At 32.8% G+C, this 26,091-nt stretch overlaps 1 protein-coding gene and 1 long non-coding RNA gene across 2 annotated transcripts; both read right to left on the bottom strand.

Moving 5' to 3' along the window:
- Nucleotides 1-137: 137 nt before the first annotated feature.
- LOC135153625 (uncharacterized) lies at nt 138-15,631 on the bottom strand. The gene is made up of 4 exons (XM_064097253.1): nt 15,048-15,631; nt 10,350-10,434; nt 5,904-5,966; nt 138-4,354 (listed from the first exon to the last, which is right to left on the bottom strand). The coding sequence occupies exons 1-4, from the start codon at nt 15,535-15,537 to the stop codon at nt 4,186-4,188; spliced, it is 807 nt and encodes a 268-aa protein (XP_063953323.1). The 5' UTR covers nt 15,538-15,631; the 3' UTR covers nt 138-4,185.
- Nucleotides 15,632-15,704: 73 nt separating this feature from the next.
- On the bottom strand, nt 15,705-25,811 carry LOC135153626 (uncharacterized). Its single transcript, XR_010293106.1, has 4 exons — nt 22,675-25,811; nt 20,003-20,056; nt 19,293-19,338; nt 15,705-15,793 (listed from the first exon to the last, which is right to left on the bottom strand). It is a non-coding gene; the product is annotated as an uncharacterized LOC135153626 (long non-coding RNA).
- Nucleotides 25,812-26,091: the final 280 nt, after the last annotated feature.

Genomic DNA, 26,091 nt, shown 5'->3' with positions numbered 1-26,091 from the left:
CATGATGATAATGATGATATTCATGATCATTATTGTTATATTGCTCATCTCTGGTACATATTTAATGGTCACGAACATATTGATGATGATGATGATGATGACATCAATTATGATGACGTTTTTAATGACTATTCATGTATGCTTAAAAAAAAAAAAGAAGATAAAAAAGAAAAAGAAAAGAAAGAAAACCAATACGAGAGAGACAGAGAGAGAGAGGTTAAAAAAAGAGGAAAGATTTTCTTTCTCTCTTTCTCATCGTTTTTTAACATTACCATCATCACCATCATTCTCTATTTTATCATGGTCACAAGCTGCATTGATCTTAGTTTATTCCGATTTGTTGATTACTTTCATTCGTAACATAATCACTATCAATTTCTTCTCGAAAATTTTCATCGCCGTATCATTTTATGATATATTTGCCATTATCAAATGTTTGGGGCAAAAGCCTCCTACCAACCACCAATGAAGTCCGTTGAAAAAGAGAGAAAAGAAACAAATAAAAGAGGAAAATAGAAATGATAGATCATGGTTGACTTTCCTGTTTCAGCATATCTAATGTATTGTTATCATCATCACAATCCCTTTTTTTTTCATTATTGCCATGATTATCAACATATTCATCATCATATTGTCTTTAATCAAATAAAATTTCTAAATTGTTTTTCCTGTTTGTAGACAAGTGTTTTGATGATATTAAACATTATTATTCATTACAATACCCAGCATTTATCACCAAGGGCTGGTATCCTCCAGCTGCTCCGTTCACTAACAATTTCAGGGATAAACATGGTCAGCACATTACTCACAGGGGCTATAGCATTTACAGACACCAGACTTGTAAATTATGATCATCAACATCGCCATTATCATTACCACTACCATAATCATCATTCACCATTAAACCACCATGACCTTCTTTGCTATTATTACCTAATCTCTTTCACTGTTTTTTTTTTTTTCAGGCTTATGGTGTGGTTATTACTTTAAGTACAATGATAAGAGGAAATAATTTCAAAATTTAAGGAAAAATTGAATTTACTGCATCACACTAAAAGAAAATACTCTTTAGTATTTTTATTTTCTATCTTTATTTGTACAATCAAAAGCCATAAAAGATAATGACAGATTTCTGAACATTAAAAAGAAAATATAAATACAATAACAATGATCAACAAATAATTCATAATAATCAAATTAAAAGGTTCACAGCATTTTAACTGTTACCCAAAGCCCTGAAGGCTTGGGCTTACATTGTTATTCCAATATCATAGGGATCCTAAATACATACACAGACTACATACATAAAGTTTCATTCATATAATGTATTATTGCAAAATACTGCATCTAAACAGAAAAGTGATGCTTAGTTTAACAATTCACTGGGAAGAGGGGGGGGGGGCCTGGTGGAGGTAGACCATTTTTGTTGTTTGATATTTTTTGCAAAAAGTCCATTAAGCGAAAAGCAAAAATTCATTACAGATGCATACACAATCAAAGTTACAAGATGATCTACAAAATTGTAAAAGTAAAAATGAGTATTTTTATCTATTTTTTTTTAATTTTGTGAACTTGACCTCTGACCTCATGACCTTTAAACTGATGAGATCTTCTTCACCGCCATTCCATACAGGATTCAAGTTTCAAGTGAATCCATGAAACTGTTTTTGAGTTGTAGCAAGAACAGAGTATTTATTATGTACTTGCTTGAACTTTCTGACCTTGACCTTGATCTGTTAACCCTAAATAATGAGATCATGTACCAACAGAATATGAATATTAATTTTTTTCTAACGATACATACATGCATATGCATGTGTGAAATCATTTTGAGCACCTAATGCATATATGGTCCAAGTTGAAGTTGATCTGTGAAATGGTTTTTGAGTTACTGCGAGAACAAAAATGGAATGAACAGACAGATGAACGGATGGATGAACAGACGGATAATCCAAAACATAATGCCACCGGCAACCACTTTTGATGAGCAGAGGAATAAAAATTCTTTAGCTTGCTTTAGACAATGTCAGTTACTGATGTATAAAGAGAAACTAAAATAATAACTTTCCTTTATGAATAGTGGGATGTTTTACCATTCACGCAGGTCAATTGGTAATGAAGATCTCTTTAAATATAACTGGCTTAATTTTTTGTGGTGTTAAATCAACTGTGAAAACTGACAATGTTGAGAACTCATTAACACAGTGGTTCAACACAATTTACATACAAGCTTTGCACATTGTTCCATATCAAATTCATATATGTGGTTCTCAAGTTATGCAATATTATGTAAATGACTGTCAGGCTTTAAAATGCTGTAATGATCAAAACAAATCAAATAAACTTTTCTCCCAAAATTCATAAATGTGTCATTATTTCTACTTTTACTCAGTCAAAACAATCTATGTTTTTTGGTGATTAAAATGATGTTGCCACAATTCTCATTGAAAACTAGATAAATCTCGACTGTGCACGGTCAAAATGTATGCCTCCGCCACTGCCCGACCAGAAAAATATTTCTTACTTTCTATTTCCATGAACAAAAAAACACTATAGACCTTCAATCTTCACACTTTGAAATCTAGTCAGGTAACTGTTTCTCCAAAAGGCAGATGTATATGAACTGAAATCTAAAATGGATGCAAATTTTCTTTTTTACATTCAATCACCATTTCACAAAAGAATCACAACAGCAAAACTGAATTTCCAATTATCTGAATACATTGGTAATCACGAAACACTCAAGTGCAGTGACAAATAAAACAGTAGTAAATGGATAATATAAAACAATACAAAAATGTAACATAAGTAACCAATTTAAGACACTTTCCTTAAAGGAGTAGTCCACCCCCAACAAAAATTGATTTGAACCAAAAGAGGACAATCTAGGAAACATTATGTCACACACTTAATACAAATTGCATGGAAAATAAGAAAGTAATGTAATTTTAAAATATTGGTTATCTTATACAAAACAGTTATAACCAAATCGTGGTCATGTCCAAATCAATGAGTTGATGATGTCACATACTCACTACTTCTTTTGCATTTTATTACATAAATCATACCAAATTTCATGTTTTTGAAAATATGATAACACAGATACACTTAATTTCTTCACAACAGGTTTTATCAATGGTTTATGAAGAATGTGAGAATAGAATCAAACTTGGTTTGTTTCCTAAGGAGGAAAAAAATGAAATATTTCATATTTTATTTAATAAAAATACAAAAGAAATAGTGACTTGATGTCATCACTTTCTAAATTGCATACAAAGCATGATGTGTATATAACTGTTTTGCTGAATACAGAAAAACTTTGAACTGACATAACATTCAATTTTGATGAAATTTTCAGCATAAAGCATGTTCGTTTGATTTTTCCCTTTTCGTCCAAATCCATTTGTTCTTGGGGTGGACATGGCTTTTATAAGTCTTGAATCATTGATTTACTTTTGATTTCTTTTTGTATTGCACATCTCAGTTGGGGTTTACATATGAAGCAGATTGTGAACTATAATTAAAAAAAACTGTTGAAAATCAAAATAAACAAAAATTCTGCAATGATAAGAAAGCTGAAATTGTTCAGATGATAAACAAATTTATAGAAAGTGACCCATCACAGAGTCCAGTTACATTTTAGACGAGCCAATGTCCTCTAAGTGGTCTTTTCTTTGACAATTTCAAGGACCTGTAGCATTTGTGGGCAGGCGATTTGTCTGGTAGCCAATGAGACTGACAGATTATGGTTGATAAACGTTTTTCTTTGAAATAAGTGCGCAAGTAGTGAGGAGTTAGTCAATCCTTGTCTTGAAGGTGTGTTCTTCATTAAAGTCTTTTGTTTAGAGTAATGATTAACTGGACGACAAACACTAAATATGGGTGAGAGGGGATTACATATCTGTGACACATTTTCAATTATCTAAATTTCATAAGTTATCATCATCAAATCTTGTCAATAAAACAAATTTCTAAATTGTTTTTCCTGTTTGTAGACAAGTGTTTTGATGATATTAAACATTATTATTCACCACAATACCCAGCATTTATCACCAAGGGCTGGGATCCTCCAGCTGCTCCGTTCACTAACAATTTCAGGGATAAACCTGGTCAGCACATTACTCACAGGAGCATTTACAGACACCAGGCTTGTATGGCACCGATTGGGATTGGATATAAATTTCATCAATACAAACCAATGGAGTGAAACTGCATAAATGAATGGCTTTGTACACTATGCACACTCCTACATGGTCCCAAATCATTAGATGAAAAGCGGTCTAATAACCGCAAGTCAGGCAGTAATCCCCAAGAGGAGTTATCACATTGTTGGTGTTTGGGTTCTTGTTGGTACCTGTACTTAATAGTAACATTGAGAGAACAACATTATTACACAGTGTATTACAGAAACTGCAAATGGTATGTAAAGAAAATTAAGAACTATTACACAATACACTTATATATCTTTGTCCCATAACCCCCTCCCCCTTGGACTACCTTTTTTCTGAGTCGATGTATACCATGTAGTCATTATAAATTACAAGATTTTTGTATTCATTGAAAATAAAAGCACATTCTTAGTAGAAAGTTTTCATTTCTTTCACTTCCAAACTAGATTCAAATTCTGTTTCATTTCTTTTTGATAATTGCTGTTGCAATAATAAACTGATGCTTCTTATGACACCATGTATTGTAAAATAAAATATCTTTGCAGTAGTAATTGCATTTTGAAACCAGACGAATCTTTGACTGCGCACGGTCGAAATGTACGCCTCCGCCACTGCCAGACGAGAAATATATATCCTAGTTTCTCTTTCCATAAAGTATAAAATAGTAGACCTTTGATCTTGCGACTGCAGAATCTAGTCAGATAACATATAAACTTCACTGAATCCTGTGACCTTGAGACCAAAAATCTGAACAGATCACTGTCACTTGTATATGCACACATGAAAGAAGTTGGAAGTTGATCCTTCAAAGGGTTTAAAAGTTATCATTAGAACAATCTATTTCTTATGCATTTTATTGAATTTTATGACCTTCACCTTTGACCTTGAGACCCAAAATCTACTCAGATCATTGTCAGCTGTATATGCACACATGAGCCAGTTTTGAAGTTGATCTGTTAAAGGGTTTTGGAGTTATCATGAGATCGGTCTATTTTTGATGTATTTTATTGAATTTTATGACCTTGACCTTTGACCTTGACATTCAAAAAATTTAATCAGCTCATCGTCTATTGTATATGTACACATGAGCCAAGTTTAAAGTTGATCTGTCAAAAGGTTTTAGAGTTATTACAAGAATAGTCTATTTTTTATGTATTTTATTGAATTTTATGACCTTGACCTTTGACCTTGAGACCCCAAAACTTATCAGCTCATTGTCACTTGTATATGCACACATGAGCCAAGTTTGAAATTGATCTGTCAAAGGGTTTTTGATTTTTTGTGAGAAAGGTCTATTTCTTATGTATTTTATTGAATTCTATGACCTTTGACCTTTGACCTTTGGACCCAAAAACTACTCAGCTCATCGTCACCCAGATAGGTGTCCTCGAGCCGAGTATGAAGTTGATTAGTTGACTGGTTTTTAAGTTATCGCGAGAACGAAAGTGGGACGGACGGACGGACAACCCGAAAACATAATGTCTCTGGCAGCACCTTTGGTGGGTGGAGGCATTGTCATAATGTCCTTTACATGAAATGTAATGTTTTGAACTTGATTTAAATATACTTGGTTGAATATCCTTTTTTTTTAATTAATGTATTCATAAATGCAGAGCTCTTTTGAAAATTGCCTTTATTCATAATCTATGCAGACTTTCATTTATCAAAATATGTTAAATTTTTCATTTTGCAATCATAACTATTTGATCAATACAAAATTAAATCTACACTTACCCTTTATTCTTTCCTTCTTGCTTTTCTAAGATATCAGATAAACATTCTCCTCCCTTTTGACATCTGTATCGTACGATAAATAACAGTCAAGATATTTTAATACGTTAACAAACTGCATTCACAATCATATTACACTCAATATGATTTTTTTTTACATGCCTCAAAATTAATGCTTCTTGATTTAGGATGTTACTATAATGTATCTTAAGTAAACACTTCCAAAATTCAATAGAAAACGGGTACATGAGTATTTTTATTTCATTTCACGTCAACTAAAATATTACTTGAATTGCTTCATGATAACTATAATACACAGGAATGACTTCAGCTTCTAATGAGTCTAATCCCTTACTGTAAACATGATCTATTAATGTTCCACTCTCTGTTGTAGGATTCATAACATGCTGTTTGTAACCATTCATAGACATTAACTGATGTATCTTTGATGATCCTTTCATCAAATTTTCATTAAAATCACCTGTTATAATACATCTTGTGCATCTTTTATTCAGTTCATTTATCAAATCAGTCAAATTTTGACAAAAATGATTAATATCATAAGAAGGAGGTCGATATACGACTGAAACAACAAGAGAAGGAGATCTACTAATAAGAACTGCAATAAACTCCAAATTATCCACATTTATGTTTAATCTGCTCGTGTCAATTTTCTTCACATACATTCCAACGCCGCCGTGTGCTAGGTCTTTAAATTTGCCTGAATTTCCAGATTCATTGTATGAAAGACTATACGTGGCTGATGGTAGAATTTATGTTCATCCATAAAAATATTTAAAATGTTGTCATCATTAATCCATGTCTCAGTCAAACAAATTATGTTTGCATTCATAAATTGTTGTTGGGAACGAAGATCTAAAAAATGTTGTCTTAATCCTTGTATATTGTGCAAAATTAAAGTGAACTTATCACTATCACTCTTTTCAGCTTCCAAATTTTCAATAAATGGTTTCATGTTATCCAATCTTTCTTTGATTTCAGGATTACAATGTATGCTTTTAGATTCAAAATTTTCTATAGTAAGGCCAGATAATGAAGAAACACGACTAAGCCCAACATATGCTTGACCAGACTCAAATGTCCTTTTCAATGATACCACAGCTTTGTCTAAGGTCAAACCTTGTACTTTATGTATTGTACATGCATAAGCAAGTTTCAATGGAAACTGTCTCCTTGAATACTTCTTACCCAGAAATTCGTTACATTTTTCAATGGAATGTATACCAACATTTTCCTTGTCAAATTTTACTCTGATGCAAACATATTTAGAATTTGTTTGGTCCATAATTATTTCACAAACATTTCCAAAGCATCCATTTGTAAGGCCTTTGCTAACATCAATGTTCTTGACCAACATGACTCTTGCATCGATGGCAATCCATAAATAACTGGGTAATTGGCTTCTACAACGTGTGACAGGTTTTTCGCGAACTGTACTTCCCTTCTTCGAGTCTCTTTCTGTGTCTTCGGCTTTCAAGCATATCACATTGGAACATTTCTTATGCAACAATTTCCTGTTCCATTCATCTACTTCCTTATTACATGAATAAATATGAAGAGCGTCTTCATTTTCTTCACCAGTTTCACAGGATTTTAGCACTGCCAGGTCTTCATCAGAAAGAATATCATCTCGTTTTTTTACTCTTAATCTGTTCAGTAAAAGAGCAAATTTTGCATCGTCTTTTTGTCTCATAATTTCTTGAAGTTCTACTTTTTTAAAATTGTCATTCCATAACACTCCTTCAAGTGTATCTTTATATAAAGGGCTTCCAAAGACAGGAGGTAATTGATACATATCTCCAACAGCAATAACGGAAACACCAGCAAAAGCAGTCTGATCTCGTGATTGTTTTATTTGCCGTAGACGACTGTGGACATAAAACATCAATTTTTGATTTACCATGGACACTTCATCAATGATTAGAATTTGCAACTGAATTAGCTTGTTGCGAAGAATGCTTATTTTTTCTTCACTTAATGGCTGGTAAGGCATCTGTGCATTAGCTGGAATAGACAAAATACTGTGAATAGTATGACCATCTATATTATAAGCTGCTACTCCAGTGGGAGCCATTTTCAACACTGAGACATCATCAGGATTATGCATCATTCTGGCTAATATACGTGTTGATTCATAGTATATGCATTTGACTAAATGGCTTTTTCCAGTGCCAGCTCCACCTGTGATAAATACATGAAAGGGTTCAACTTGTTTTCCATTTATTTTATCGAGACACCACTGCCGTATCTTATAAAACACAATTTTCTGCTTCTCATTCAATGACCTAATGATACAATGCCTATCTTCTTTTGAAATTTTATGAGTCCTAATTTCCACTGCAAAGTTTTCTTTATTTTTGGATTCTTTTAGATCAGGCATAGCAAGTTCTTCATCCTGGTCTTCGGCATCAACATACACGTTTGGATGTTCAAGTCTCTGTACTTCACTTTCAGGACATAATAGGCCCCATGCATCTTCTGGTACACCAAAACGATCTAAATGCTCTTGTGCCAGTTCGATAGAATCTGCTTTGATTTCAAATTTTTTCATGTTATTACTGATAACTGAGCTAACCCTTTGCAAGTCATTTCCAGATAATTTTACACAACCTGTCTCATAGAACTCTTCATAACTTTTGAACCCAGGAGGCTTCAACTGCTCATCGATATAATGTGGCAAAAAAAGTTGCAATATACTCATGAAATACGTTTCAGGTGATCTGGTGGACGAGAATCGTGGATATCTTACGACTGCATCTTTGGAACGAGTTCGTCTTTGAATGTATCCCAAATTATTTCTGAGTTTAAAGATGTTTTTGTGCACTTTGCTTTTCATATGGCAAGCGGTCAATATCCTATATTGAGAACAAAAAGTTGCAAGACACATCTTTTTGAACATTGCATCTTTAGGTCGAGCTTTGTATCTCTCAATTTTGCTAGGAAACCAAATATTTTCTTCATCATCATCACAATCAGGTCTGTTTCTTATGACATTTAACGGTAAACTCATTCTTATGGGATCAGGACCAACAGATATAAATTCAACTTTCCTAGAACATTCTTTCAGTCTTAGACTGCAAACACGGAATACACTTTCTTGAGCCGATACTTCGCGGTTTTGCATGTACACTTGCCCGACTGATTTCATACTTTCTTTAGCATCTTTATTTCCATCTTTCATCTCAGAAACTGTTTGCTCTAAAAGCATTCCCATTTCTCTTTCTGCCTTTGACATGTAGGACACAATGTAAATAACACAGGCATAGGCATTTGTCACATATTGTAAGTCCATGTTAGCATTCCAACACCTCAATAAGTTAGGGTTATACTGATTTATCCATACATCGCCAGGCTTTCTTCTGATTACCACACTTTCCTGTGATGCAATCTCGTGATGTGCCTCTTCAAACTGGCTTTGTGTAATTTCAAGTTTATCAAAAAGTTCTTTAGTACTATTATATTCAGTTCCATCCGACAAGGCATTTTTAACAGAATTCAACAATTCTTTTGCATTTTCTGTAGCCTTTTTCTCAGCATCTTCATTATTTTCACCCTTTTTCTTTTTGTTTGTTTTTCTATCATCTTCTCCATTTTCACCCTTTTTCTTTTTGTTTGTTTTTCTATCTTTAACTTTAATGATAAACGTCTCTTCTGAAGGTGGTCTCGGGAAATTAAATCTACAAGTGGTTCCTTTTTTTCTGCACGATTTAGAATGCGTTTTACTGTGTTGCTGTACAGAACGAACAATTTCATGCAATTCTGGATCGTCTTCCTTATCAGGCGTCACACAAGAAATATACTTATCTATAAATTGTACAACATCTTCATCTTTGTCTTTTCCTAATTGTGGGGCGTCAACCCAGAACAAAATATGGCAATGTGGACTTCCTCTTTGTTGAAACTCATATCTGTATGCAAAGTCTTGGATGTTCCCAATAGGAGCAGATGGTGATAAAATGACTTTATGAAGAAAAGTATGAAATCTTTTCTCAAACATCCTTGCTAATGTTACTGGATTTGAGTTCATCAGCTTGCATTTTTTGTGCCCAATCTAAGGTACTTGACTTTCTGCTATCTCCTTGCTGTTTTAGTAATGTGTTCATAATCTCTGGCCATCTCATATCAGCACAAGAAAATGAAGCAAACCAGGTTGGTTTTCCAAGCTGTCGAACCATTGCTAGAATATCTTTTTGTGTTTTCTGCCAGTAAGGAGGTGTCCCTCGAATCTGCTTAAGAAATTTATATCCTTTGTCTGATTTTAAAACATTTTTAATTTTTTCAGGACATCTCAAATCTGAGGCAGTAATTGGTGAGGAATCATCTTTTTTGTTGCAACTTTGTCTCAATGCAATAGACACTTGTGACAAAACTTGTTGAATTTCATAGATATACTGAGCATAAAAAATAAAATCTGTATTTTGAGCAAACCTGTTGTCAACATGCATCAATCGGTTCAGCAGATAACGTCCTAATGTTATCCTCTCTTCCCTTCTATCATGGTACGTCGGCTGACCTTTGGGAAACAATATAGGAAAACATTTAGCTTCATTAGTTTCATCTTGCAGAACGGATACAGGATTTTTTCCTTCACAAGGGGCACAGCATATTATTTCATCAAAATATTGATCAAGAATTTCCTGTCCAATATCAACTGGTTGAAGACATGAATCTAGATGCAAACCATGGAAACGGTCTTCCTCGTCAGTGATGTCTTTTTTTTCATCATTGATGTCATTTTTGTTTGATTTTGTATTTGGCACGTTGGCACTCTGTCTGAAGTTTTCATCATTTTTCTTGTCCTTAGACAAAATACTGTCAATATCTTCATTCCATTTTTTCCAATAATTTTTCCAATAATTTCTTAATTGAGTCTGAGCACTCATTTCGCTTTCTTGTTCTTCTTCAGTTTCATCATCATTTTCATTTCGTTCCATTGAATTTTTCCATCCCTCATTCACAGTGATATTTGAATAATATTTGTTATTTAGTTTTAGATAATGCAAAGCACAAAGCAGTTTTTCTTTATTTACAAATTTATACTCGTAATGACCTTTGTAAGACAATTTTCTTTTCAGTTTAACACGAATCAATTGATCTTCTGATTGTGCGCTTGGTAAAATATCTACAGTTTCATAAGAATTTAAAGGGACACACACGACTGGACCATGAACTCCGTTTTGACCACCTTTAGGCAATGCCATCAATTTCATGAAGGGAATATTTAGTGCTATTAAATGCTGTTCCAATGTGTTTAAGTTCGCAAGTTCTTTTGGAATTTCATGTAATTGCAAGTTATTTAGGTTTGCTTCTGCAGGTACTCTGTCAGATTTCAACTTTCTATGGCAAGTAAAGCATATCCATAAAGATGATCTAGCTGAGGTTTTTACTGGACAATCTCCTCTACATTCTGAATTACAAACATGCAAATACTTTGTACTAATACAGATCTGAAACTTATAATCATCAATTACACATTTCTTGACTTGATTTTCAAAAAGAAGTTTAAAGCATACAGCACATACATATTCTGGACCATGAGATACAATTTCTCTAAATTCTTTGATTACATTGTTAAATTTACACAATTTTTCCTTTTTAGCAATAGTTCTTTTAGTATTTCGTTTTATTACACTTTCTCTAAACTTTTTGATTTTTCTATATTTCTCTTTTGACATTGCCAATTTCCTTTGTCTATATTGTCTATTTTTATATCTCCTTAAAGACATGAATTTCATGGTATTCCTTTTATTTTGTCTGAACTGCGCATCTTTTGCATACTTCTCTTTAAAAATGTGTTTCATGATATTCTTTTGTTTTTTTTTGTATATTTCTTCATTCTGGTATTTATTTCTCATAATATTCCTTTGTTTTTGTCTGAACTGCTCATCTTTTGCATACTTCTCTTTAAAAATGTGTTTCATGATATTCTTTTGTTTTTTTTGTATATTTCTTCATTCTGGTATTTATTTCTCATAATATTCCTTTGTTTTTGTCTGAACTGCTCATCTTTTGCATACTTTTCTTTAAGCATGTGTCTCATGATATTCTTTTGTTTTTGTTTGTACATTTCTTCATTCTGGTATCTATTTCTCATGATATTCTTTTGTTTATATCTGAACTTCAAATCTTTTGCATACTTTTCTTTAATCATGTGTCTCATGGTATTTTTCTTTTTCTGCTTGTAATTTTCTTCATTCTGATATCTGGTTTTCATAGTCTCTTTCACTTTTTGTTGGAAGTCTTTATCTGTTATATATCTTGTTTTATTTGCATTAAGTCGACGTGTTTTATATTTCAAATTAGATTGATACAGATTTTTCATGGTAGCACATTGTTTTACCTTAAAATCAGAATCAGATGTGTATTTGAAGTTTCCTTTGACCTTGTTAATTTTTTCCATTCTCCAGATAATATCTTCATGATATCTTGATTTTTTGCTCTCTTTTTTTCCTTTCTTAGGTGTATTTGCATCTTTGACACAAGCCTCTACTTTGTTTTCATATACCCTACCACGAATTTTTCTCATAAACTCCTTTTTGTATTTCATTCTTTGTGTACAACTTCTTTTACGTCTTTTCTGCATTTTCGTACTGCTTCTATCACTTTTCATGTCAGTAATATTTCTTTCATTGATATTTTCCGTTCTCTTAGAATTTCCATCTTTAAGGACAGAACTGTCTCTGTTTATGTCCTGCGATCTAAATTTCTTTGTTACTTGGCAAACATCTATGTTAGCTTCTATTTCTTGCTCCAAAGTATCCAGTTTTCGTTTTCTTGTCAGATTACAACTTCCATTTTTTTCTAAATTCTGTGGCTCATTGGCACACCGATTAAAATCATTAGCATCAGTACTTTCCATACTAATGTCTTTGTCTGCAGGGGAGCTTTTCATAGTCCATGTTGTCGATTCTGAAGCTTCTTTTATCATATTGCTTTCATCACAAAAGATTATGTTATCCACTTCATCAACTGGACTTAATAACTCGTCTTCATCAATTAATTTGTCAGAAAAAACACTTTGTTCTATTGTTCCAACATTATCACAGATATCATTCTCTACGTGTATTGCATTGTCACTCGGTAATGGATCTTGGGGCAATGAAATGCCAGGTAACTGAAAGCGACCATTCAATGTCTCATTCTTGCCGGAAATTGTTCTTGCAATAACACCTGTGATTTCATATTGCGTATATTCAGAGCAACCCAACGTCCTTGCCAACCTCATACAATGCTTGTGAACACCTTGCCAGCTTGGACTTTCTAGTACTACACTAAAGCCATCATCTATGAGTAAGCCTCTTGAGTTTCTTGAATGAGAATCAAATACAAAAAAAGATTCAAATGCAGATATGACAACAAAAGTGTTCCCAGAAAATGTTACAAAGCTAGCATTGACATCACTGCATAACTCTTGCTCTAGTGCTTGTTTCAGTGGCAATGAAATTGAGTCCACCAAAGTTGATTCATCTCCTTCTAGCAAACCAGGAATCGATTCACGATATTCAATCTCGAACAATTCATCATAGGCTTCCAAGAGTTTTGGTAGATCAGAAATCAATAAATATTCGTCTTGGCGTGAAACAAACTGCCTTATGTTACGATACAATTCATCCCCGTTGATCAAAATCCTATCCAAATCATCATTATTCCAATCAGCCGCATTTTTCACTTTGCTGTACAACAGAGCTGATAATGAATTAGCAACACATTGCTTTCCAGATGAACAACCAAATCTTTCATGACCTTGATTGAATCTTCCCTGTGCAACTGGTTTGACTCGTGTATCTACTGCTGTACTCACATCTTGTTTTGTTTTTGTGGTCTTTGATGAATCACTACCAAGACTCTTAACAGATTCAACTACATTGAAATGATTATTATCTGTGTATTGTAGAAAAATGCCTCTCTCAGTTGTAATAACATTTATGCTGCCAGGTTTCTTAGCAGAGTACAACTGCCAACACGGTACTTGGTCATTATAAGAATAGATATCAGTATCAATTAAGTTGGCCAATGCACTCATCTCCGTGTCCGTAGCCCAAGTTCCATCTTCCGATATTCTCTTTTCAACAACATATTCTCTGACACTTCTGAACTCACTTCTCAATGTATTCCTGAACATATCGTTAGTTTCTAATAAATGATTAACGGTAAGTCTCCGCAGAATCGCATGATGACGTTCAGTACCGGAAATTCCATACGAAATTGCACGAAAGAAACAGTTGCCATCTCTAATTATAATTTTTATGCACGAAGGAATCCCAATATTCTCGTCTTTATTAAAACTTTCATGCCAGCTCTTCTGTGCACAATTAATATTCATTTTTTTACAAATCGCTTGTTTCTCATTCATCTCGAGGGGTACAAATTTGAAAGACTTGTCTGGTCTATCGCACATTCCAAGATCTGATACAAACTCTACTTCGTCTCCTGATTCATTCGAACAGATTTCAACTTCATTTTCTTCTTCAACAATGTCTGCTTTGATATCAGATTCCAAGGAAATTTGCACATGAGAGTAATCAATACACTCATCTCCCGTATTCAAAATTGCATTGCTTGTATTTTCGTTCAGTCTTGCATCTGGAACAATTTCAATGTGACACGTTTCATCAAGTACATGCTGTGTACCAATACCCTGACATGACTTTTCACTTTTAATTGAACTACAAGGTATAACTGCAACAGTTTCAATGCTGGTGTCTGAATCTGAATCGATGTAATTCCTACGATTACGTTTGATAGGTGTATCAATGTCAATGTCGCTACCGCTTTCCTCATTCTCTTCAATATCATCCTGCAAATCGACTTGCCTTACTCCATTGGTGACATTCATGTTTTCTGCACTACCGATACTTTGTTTTCTAATTTCACCTGTTCCATTCTCATTTAATGGCATGTTTGGAGGATGACCGTCATTACTGCCTCTTGATTCTCCTTTATCTTTGCCTACTGTGATCGATTTATCAGAATTGTTTGATTGATTAGAAACTTTTTCTTTCTCTGAAGAATTTGTCACTTCATTGTGGATCATATCTGTGTTCAACTCTTTTACTTCCTTCTTTGACGATTTTGAAAAAGTGCAATCGACATCATCTACCCTTTTTTTCACTTTGATAAACTGACCTTTCTTGTTCCTTTGTTTGCCTCCTGCATGAACTCTGTACCGTCTCAAATCCTTCATCTTTCCCAGAATATTACACGTTCTTCGGTTGGAGTGCTTAGCAGAATCTGGTTTCGACAATGGAGACAACTTAGTAGTTACATTAGCATAGGATCGATTTTGCATTTTCTCAAATTCCTTACTGGCATCATTACAAAATTTCATGGAAAGCGGAGATTTCACACTGCAAGCATAAATGCTCAATAGAGTTTCTGCATAGGATTGGACACCAACATGTTTTTCTTCATTTTTCATTTTGTGGTTCTCATCATTCTCTTTTTTCTGTACTGTGTTTTTCCTCTTACGACTTCCATAAAATGTCTTGAATGCTGTGCCAATGTACGTTACACCTGGTTCCAACAATACACCATTGACTGATCTTTCCTGCCTTTTGCCCTGATCATTTCCTTGTTCTGAATTTGATTGCAACCTTTCTTCCCTTTTTCTTGCCATTAGTTTTGCTCTCTTGCATTTTACTTTCACCCAGCTATTGTCAAATTCTTCACTGAGCAAGTTTTGAGACAGATTGTCTGTTACACCATTTTCATATCTGCTACATTTCTCTGAAAGCACTGTGCTGTTTTTAACTTTAACATACCTCTTCTTTGCTCCCTTTACTCGTCTTCTCTGTTTGAAGGTTTCAATGTTCTGATCATCATTATCATCCTCATCACCATCATCATCATCTGCTGCCAAGAGAGGCTCATATCTGTTATAATAAGATGGAATACATACTCTGTCAAATATGCGATCTCCAATGTTGCTATGACCACAACACAAGCAAATCCAAATCAATGTCTGGTCGGCAAATTTGTCATTGTTCAAGTATCCCTCACAAATGACATGGAAATGGTTGGTACAAGATTCACACGTTACATAGGTGTCACTTTCATTGATCTCATCCATGCAATGATAGCATTTACCAATATCTAAGTTGATCATCAATGTGTAACTGGAAAGCATGCTTAGAATTTCATGAACAATAGAGCTGAATTGAGTGGCAGCCATTTTCAATTTCTTTATTTCAACAGACCATAAAAAACTGTAAAATACGAATTTACACAATAACTAATTGTATTTTTAAAAAGTCCCTTGATGTTTTATTATAGCAAATATCTTAACAATAATTTTAACAATTTCACGTACAACACTTTGCACTATTTTGTAATATTATTCCCCTCAAATTAGTCTGCAATTCCCTTTTTATATTTATTTTATCAATAAAACACACTTGTATTTGGAGGATCTTTCAACTGTGTACTCCAAAATCTGTATTAAAATTTCCTCTCACAACTCTGAATTTTCTTACCAAGAACTCTGAGTACCCTGAGACAATTTCCTTTTAATCTGTTCTACGTAAAGCAGTATTATATTTGCAAGATTCTCAAACTCTCTATCCAAAATTTCGAACACTTTGTAACACTCACAATGATTTATTAAATCAAATTTAGTATCTCCAAGTCACTTGCTTTTAACAAACACTGAATATATTCCCAAGATTTCTTCTATACTTGGCCTATTACTATATAATGAAAACTATTAATTGCAACTATTGAGATCCACTTATATTTTGTACCTGGTTCTCCTTCAGAATTTCCTTTCTTTAATATTTGAGTACTTTTTTCAACAATTCTGTCAGCAACAATCCTCTTTTCAACAATTTGAGAGGACTTTTCAACCTTGTTCTTATACTTCAATTTTCCAAAAATCAATCTTTTTGATAATTTATCAAGCTAACTTCTGTTATCAAATATCCTATTTCCAGGTATGCAAGTGCACTTGTATTTCTGAACCCTGTTCTTTAACCTCAATTTTCCTCACTTTTTCTCAATTATCAAGGTCACTGCTTTATACAAATATTTCAACAATCAAATATTCTACTATTCTAATTGCTCACTCTTAATTACAAATTTTCACTATCCTCACACAAATGTTATCCTCTTAATCAATCACGCTCTTGTATTCCTACAACTGTAAATATGGGAAGCTGCTTCCACCTTTCAAACACACGCTTATATTTCTCAAGTTGAAGTGTGTAATATCAATATCCTAATATTGTTTGTAATCTACTCAAGCCTGTTTGTTTAATTTTCTCTCTCTCCGTCTTTTACTTAAATGTTTCTCACCAGTTTTGTAATCTATTAATCTCGTTTTTTTTTAATTATTACTCTTAATAATCAACCTCTTTGCAATTACTCAAGCCCACTTGTATTTCTAAATCGTATTCTCTTATTTCAAAGTTTCGCAATTTTTTTGGTACTTTTATAGACTCACTTCTTTTATAAAATAAAAATTACTGTCGACAATAAAGTACCCTGCTTGTCTTCCAAATGCTTGCTCTTATCACTTCTTTTCAAATTTCCAATATCCTCATACAATATTTTCTTTCTTTTCTTGACCAAAATAGGACTTTACAAAACTTGATATATATTGATTTAATTTCTTTGATACTCTATTTTCAATCTAATTAACTTATATTTTCAACTATCTCTCTCTCTCTCTTGTATAACAGAAACCTCTCAATTTGTTTTGAACCAAGCTCACTTATATCTATGACACGATATGTGTCTGGATCAAATTTTCTCTGTATGTGATCAGTGAAGCTCACTGATATTCTTTTTCTAATCAAACTGGTCCTTTTCTACACAATTTTCAATCAACCAATCAAACACTTATTCTCTGTCAAATCTAATTCCAGCAAATGCTTCAGTCAATCAAATCAATTTCTTACAAACACCTAAATATATACTTTGTTCAAATGGTTCAGTCTTTTCAATTAAGTTCTATTCAAATCTGATGTTCTCAATTGTCTAAAGCTTATTTTAGGGTCTCAAGTTAATCTCAAGGTCTGAAGCTAATCTCAAGGTCTCAAGCTAATCTCAAGGTCTGAAGCTAATCTCAAGGTCTCACTGTCTTGCTATCTGTCACAACTCTTCTGGACTCACCCTAGCCTCAAATTGCTATAGTTATTGTCATGAGCTGCTAACTGATAAACTTTGTTCAAATAGTTCAGTTCTTTTCAATTAGGTTCTTTTCAAATCTGATGTTCTCAATTGTCTCAACCTTATTTTAGGGTCTCAAGTTAATCTCAAGGTCTCAAGCTAATCTCAGGGTCTCAAGCAAATCTCAAGGTCTCAAGCTAATCTCAAGGTCTCAAGCTAATCTCAAGGTCTCACTGTCTTGCTATCTGTCACAACTCTTCTTGACTCACCCTAGCCTCAAATTGCTAAAGTTATTGTCATGAACTGCTAACTGATAGACTTTGTTCAAATAGTTCAATTCTTTTCAATTAGGTTCTTTTCAAATCTGATGTTCTCAATTGTCTCAAGCTTATTTTAGGGTCTCAAGTTAATCTCAAGGTCTCAAGCTAATCTCAGGGTCTCAAGCAAATCTCAAGGTCTCAAGCTAATCTCAAGGTCTCACTGTCTTGCTATCTGTCACAACTCTTCTTGACTCACCCTAGCCTCAAATTGCTAAAGTTATTGTCATGAGCTGCTAACTGATAGACTTTGTTCAAATGGTTCAGTTCTTTTCAGTTCTTAGGTTCGTGTTCTTGTTGGTTCTTGTTCTTTTTGGTTCGTTCTTTTAGTTCATTCGTTTTTCTTATTTTAAAATTCTTTCTAGTTCAGTTGCTTTGAAAGGAGTTCTATTGAAATTCTAGATGGAGTTCTCAATGACTGTTTTTTCTCAAAACCTTTTAGTGTAAAGGTTTGAGAATGGAGATGAAATGATATGATATGAGTGAAGATGATATTGATTTAACAAATAACAGAAACAACACAAATACGATACAAAAGAAAAAAATAGTACGCAATTAAAATTAAAACTCAGTTTATAGGACATGATGAACAGTTACAAATGGATGTGATATTAAATCTCTTGTGCCTACAAATAATAGAACAAATGGACATGTGACATTATCACAAATTTGCTCACTGCATATCTATAAAAATAAGCATATAACTGTTTAACCAAACAAATCAAAGCTTTAAATCATCATAAAATCATTAATCATCTGATTTTAATGATTTTTCTCATCTCGATTTTAACCCACTTATGAAATCATATTATTTTTCCCCTAGAGTACCCCATGATAACATTATCATTTTTCATCCGATTTTCATGATTTTTCTCATCTCAATTTTATTCCTTCAAATTAAATCATATTATTTTTACCCTAAAGTACTCGTTTAACCTGATGAAATTACCTGCTTACGATCTGGAACTGCAAATTTCTGGAAATCAGTTAGTAACCTGGGGAAAAAAGGAGAAAACCAGAAAAATCAAGCAATTACACTTCACATTTATTCCAACTAGAAAGATTCTTAATCTTAACTACTTAGAATTAAATTTACGTTTCTGCAGTCACACAATTAAGTACATTGTAGATAATTTCTCTGCATTTTCAGATTTCTCTTCATTTTATCAAATTCAAAAAAAAATCATCAGTCCCCCATCAATCCTTATAAAATTATATGTACAGAGTACATTCACAACATTTTAAAATTTGATGATCTTTAATGGAAATTATAAATTTCCAATCTGATTACTATGAAATCAATTAATAGTACATATCAAAATATATGCCAAAAAACATTTTTTCTTCAACGTACTTTTTAATCAGTCATGCAAAAATTCTTACAATGCATTAAATATAATGATGTTGATCAACATGATCATTCTTAACACTAAAAGCAAAAATTTATTTCTCAAGTGGTTAATAAAACAACAGTTTGTCTATTACATTGTGTATTAATATTAAAATGACTGAATAATGAAAAAGAATACTAATTAGTACATACTATTTATTTGATTTTTAAAAAGGGTCCACAAAGAATCAATGTCGCTTTGCGAATCAATGCTCTATACCATTCATATACACTTAACAAATAACTAACACCCAAAATTTTATACTTACGGCTCAATGCACTTGGCCAATATCACTGCCTTTCACTTCAAAGGTACTACCTGTCTATATAGAAAGAAAAAAGAAAAAAAAATTGGACACTGACCAGTAACCAAAATATTTATTCACAAAGAAACCCTAATCTTGCATGCTACTCTCAATTTGAATGTGTGCAGAACATTTGTCACAAAAAACGTGTGCCAATGGTATACAACCTTCAAATTTTTTCCACAAAAAATATGCTGTACACATACAGATCAAGAATGGATTCTCTACACTTATCTCTACCTTTCGCACCGTGTAACCACCTTTTATGTACTGAAACTTACCAGTACACAACATAGTAAAAATAGAATCTTAAAAATGTGATTCTTGTAACCAAAAAATCTTGTTTGTGTTTTTTATTATTATCTTGGCTGTCAGCTTCTTTTTTAGTCACAGGAACACTCGAATCTTGAATTCTGACCACATTCTTCCAAGGCCCTCTACAATATCGAATTGTAAAATCCAAGTAAATACACTACTGGGCCTCACAAAAAATATGCTCAAAATTAAAAGATGTCAGCAATCTGGTGAATAAAAAACAACACAACAGCCAAAATACAAATGAAAGACAGATCATTTGTGATTATTTTTCTCTTTTATTTATTACAATAATACTATTTTAAAGAATTTTTTTTCGTATTGGTTATGTGCTGCCTTCTTTTTGTACACAGAGTCAAACAGCACAAGCTTGTATCACAACCTTGTGCATTGGACGTATGGTGTGCTGCATATATTCTCTACAAACATGCCGCATAAGACAGATACAGGCATGCAGGGTAATTCATAAGCACTACAGGTGCAGTAAACTATTTAACCATTGCAGAATGCAAGCACTCGTACAATGCAAGGAGTAACCTTGTGCTGCTTTACCACCCTGTCTGTACAAAAATTAGACAGCTCATAAACAATTCTAAAAAAAATAAATCTTAAAAATATGATTCCTGTAACCAAAAGATAAAAAAATAATAATAAGTAATGAATGATCTATCTTCCATTAGTATCTTGTCTATTAGGCCTATGTTGTTTTTTATTCACCAGAGTGCTGAGATCTTTAATTTTGTGGATATTTCTGTGAGGCTCTCTAGGATTTTGACTTGGTATTTATGATTCCTCAGAGGGCGTTGCAAGAATCTGCTCAGAATTAAAGATTTGAATACTCTTGTGAATAAAAAACCTGTTAGCCAAGATAATAATAAAAGTCACATAATTCATGAGTGGGATATTTTTTTTGTTACAAAAATGTATGACCCCTAATTTACCAGATGACTGGCTTGCAATCCAAAACACTCCAACCTTTTTTGTTTGTAGCCTATAGGCCTACCATAACCTGATCTCAATTTATCACAGAAATAAGAAAAAGTATCAGAAAATAAATTACTATTAATCACTTAGCCTATAACCTTTTGACCTCATGGCTGTTGTATTGTTTTTTTATTCACCAGATTGCTCAGATCTTTAATTTTGAGCACATTTTTGTGTGGCCCTCTAGTGTATTGACTTGCTTTTTACAATAACAATTAATTTTATTACACTTATAGAGCGCCTTGCAACATATATGGCAAAATGCCCCGTGTCTCTGCAGTCCAGTGCCCATGTGTGTGCATATATGCGTATCTGGGCGATTTTACTCAAACAAAACTTGCAATGAACTCAAAACATTCCATCTTCAAATACGAGATAGATATTCATTGAAATCCGAGTAAAAATATTGAAGAAATGTTAAATTTCAGACACTTTATACACAAGCCTGAAATGCAATCTTCCTCAACAAAAATCTACAAAGTGTGTGCAAAGTGAATAAGAATGCAGACATGGGCAGTATTGCCTCTTCAATCTCAAAATGACAAGACTGCAATTTCTTGTACAAATTGACATATTTGCCCTAATTTTTGACGAGATTTTATCCTAAGAATACAAGGAATAATATGAAATAATAATATGAAATAATATGATTGTCACACTACTTCCGCGATGAGCTACGGCAGGTGAATCAAAGACTGCAACAGCTTTTTGTTCTAAAGTCTTCTAATATCGGATTTCTTGAATGGATATGATGGACCTAGGCCTAGGTGTAATCAACTGATTTTAGAAATTTCGATGAATTTTGCCAATTTTTTCCCTTTTGGTCATTCTTTTACCCCCTGTAATCGATTCTTGTCATTCCCGTGGATACTGCGTTAATTCCCACACGCGTACCATTTGTAATGCGCAATGTGGTCGGTTTAAAAAAAGGTGGTCGATATGTGGTGGACCTAGGTACCATACATCAGCGCGAGTGCTGGTTACAATAATCACATTCTCAAAACTCTTTTTTTTTTTTTCTAATTAGGCCTATGGGCTATGTCATATGTACTGGTAAGCCTACTGCAAACTTTCAATACACAAAAAGTGATTGCACAGTACATATGAGTGCACTTGGTAAGCATGTGGTTTTAAAAGCACAGACAGAGCCCTGCTATGCTACATAGATTCTCCACACAGCTTAACTTTACTACCTGTGGCTCCATGCATGCTCCATGTAGCTCCAACAGTGTTGTTGGCAACACAGGCAAAATAGTTCAACAGCACCTAGGTCATGAGGCTCACCCTGACCCAACATCTTTGTAACAACACATTAATAAGGGCGAAAAGAAACTTACCAAATTTTTGAATTATCAAAACTCACAATATCAACACAACCTAAGGTGATAACAACCAATATTTCTGAATTTCGGAAAAACTTTGATACACTTCCAACTTTCACTAACGTTACGTTAGGAGTAACAAGTTGCACATATCATGCAAACACGCACGGCCGGAACGGTCACAGTCGTCGTATCAAAGTATCGATCACCAAAGTATCGATCATCATCGATGACCAAATAAAAAGCAACCAAAGAACTATAACTAGATGTCACCAAATATTTCCATATCAATAATATTTCTTCTTCTGTTTTTATTTGGAAAATATTATTACTGCCCATTTTTCCCGAATTTTATCTGTCTGTTGCCAATAATGTGACGACTGGATTATCATAACTTTAACATTAATTTTTGTATAGATGTTAATATTAGGTAGTCAGTATATAAGAACAGAATTATTCAAGAAAACTTTGCTGACAAAAAAAATAGCCATTTAGAGACTCAAGGGGAAAAAAAAGATTTTGGTTTCATTTTTAATACTTAAACTTTTTATCTGAAATACCTCAACTTCAACTTTTATCAAAAATTAGTTTATATGACCTCAACTCAATTATCTGTGACAAAAAAATCTTATGCTAATTATAGCTGTTTATTTTGTACCAAGATGATTCTGAAGGTAAAATTGGCCAGTGTTATATTTGCAAGTATCATAAGGCAAAACATATAAGCCTATCTATTTTTTCACACTTTTCGAATTTCATTTCATTTCAAATAGCAATTTACAATATCACTTTTCTCCATTGTAATATTCCAATAAAACATACTTTCACCTGTGAATTGCCCCCCCCCCCTTCCGATTAGTCACTTTCATCACATTAACGCATAAAATCCGATATTTTTTTGAAGAATATTTTCTATGTTGAACATATCATAATGAAATAAATTTTAATTATTTCATTGTTGCATTCAAGAAGATCATCCACAAAGACATCAAGTGTTTCTTTCAATTATGATCATTAACTCCATCACCATCACCACCACCACCATATTTCCATCATCTTTGTGAACATCCTCCCTTTACATTACAAATCACACAAATTCATACCAAATTGCCCAGCTTGACACTGACATTATAACATCTCAAGGTAATGCTAAGCCACTTAATTACAATTGCAACTGTTAGTAAAGGTGCCATGGCCAACTGGCCTACAGAAATGTGAGGATCAAAATTCTCATCTCCAGCACGGTATTTAGTTATGCCATTGAGCAAGGCATTTTAACCACATTGCTGTTTTATTCTACATAAAATAATCAAAAATGCTATATGCACTATGGAAACAAAGGAAGGTATGGGAGGGGGGGGGGGAAGACTGTTCTTTGCTTTTCACATTTCGAAAAGATTTCCAATAAGAAATTTCTCCACAGGTATATGGGCACACAGCCGTGCATACAGGGGGGGGGGGGAAGGTTCAAGGCCCAGTTGACCCCTCTCCCCTGCAAAAAAATTGATAATTTTTTCCTTTTTATTATGCTGCTTGTCAGATTTCAAAAAGGAATAACCTTTTTTTTCTTCTTTTTTTTTTTTGCTTGTCAAATTTCAAGAAGGAATGATACCCTTTTTTTGTTTGTCAGATTTCAAACAGGAGTGATAACCTTATTTATTTTATTACTCATTTCTTTCTTTTTGAGGGGGGGGGGGGCTTCTCAAATTTCAAAAAAGGAGTCAAAACCTTTTTCATTTTATTTGTTTTAATTTGTTTTATTTTTTTCTTGTGCTTAAGTCAGAAAATTTTCCGTTTGAGCCCCCCCCCCCACATAAAATCAATCATGGATCCACGCCTGCAGGCACACACAGTGTATGGCTATCTAGGCAAAACAGATGTTGGGTATGTTAGTCTAAAATTATCATCATCACCATGATCATTATAACCATCAGAAGTTGCAAAATCGCATCTATATAAAATTTTTAAGTACAACCTACTCGAATAAAGGTGAAAAGAAAACAGAAAAGACAAGAAAAAAGAAGCAAAAAGACTGATGAGAAATGTGAAAAATGCTGCTCTTTTTCCACATTTTAGCCACATCATGATCATGATCATCATCATCATCATAATCATTTCTGTCATCACTATCACCCTTACCATGATTTTATCATAAGTCATGAGCATCATCACATCATTTGTACCAACACAACCACCATTTCCATCATTAAATACTAATTCAAATTCAAAACAACTTTATTTTACATATAATCAAAGTCATAATCATCTCAATTTGTTTCTTTACATTATCATATACTCTATCAATATTAACATATCTTTTTAAAACTATTAATCTGATAAAAAATGTTTAAAATTTTTATTTCAAAACTTCATAAAAAAGGAATTATATTCTACACAGTAAAACAATGTTTATTATTAATGTTAAACACTGTGAGAAAATACAAAAACAAACCTTTCTCAATGATATGTAATAAAAACTAAATTAAAATACAATACAATATTGGCATCTATAAACGTTATCATTGACTGTCTCATTCAAATGAATCTAAAATCATTCAAATACCACGAAAACAACATTACAGTATTCATAAACATTATATTCATGAAAACAGTCATACAAACATGAATCATGTTAATCAAAAGATGATTACAATATGAATTCTAAATGCATTCTTTCTCTACCTAACGATTCATACAAGCAAATCACTACCCCCTCTCGGAAAAAAAACAACAACAATAAACATACACTTCAAAACCATTTGTTCAATGGAAACATCATTTTGAATGATATAAAACCAACTAAAATACACTTATATACAAAGACATGAAAATAAAAGAAAAAAAATCAAATCAAATACTGCAATGTAAAGAGAAAACAAAACAAAACAAAACACAGCCACAGAAAATGTATCATTATCACTAAAAATAAACTTTAAAATCTCCATATCAACACATATACTTTAAAAACTTTATTGTGTTACATTAGCACTTTATTCACTAATTCATGCTAAGACAAGAAAAAAATTACATTTGAATTAAATACTAATAAGACACTTTTTGAATCAACATACACTTTTAAATTAAAAACAAAATAATGCTAACTTTAGTTATTTCAATCAATTTATACATATTTTTCATAAATCAAATTCACGAAAGCAATTTAAAAAAAATTGAGTGTTTTCACAACCTGTCTACCACCCAACTCTAGTGGTGATACATAGAAATAAAACAAATATCTATTTATATATATATATATATATATATAGATAAGTATAGTATGTTTCCCTTAAAATAATATCCAAGTTAATTATAATATAAAAACAAAGCAAATTTCACTTATAACAAAAATATAAAGTCTTGTATCTTTGATATATACACGTACAAATTATATAAAACTAAAGATGATTCTTCCTTAAATTACTACTATTTTTT

This window comes from Lytechinus pictus, chromosome 3, assembly GCF_037042905.1.
Source record: "Lytechinus pictus isolate F3 Inbred chromosome 3, Lp3.0, whole genome shotgun sequence".
NCBI lineage: Eukaryota > Metazoa > Echinodermata > Echinoidea > Temnopleuroida > Toxopneustidae > Lytechinus > Lytechinus pictus.
The sequence above is the reverse complement of the archived record's forward strand: the minus strand, read 5'-3'. Positions and strand labels throughout refer to the sequence as shown.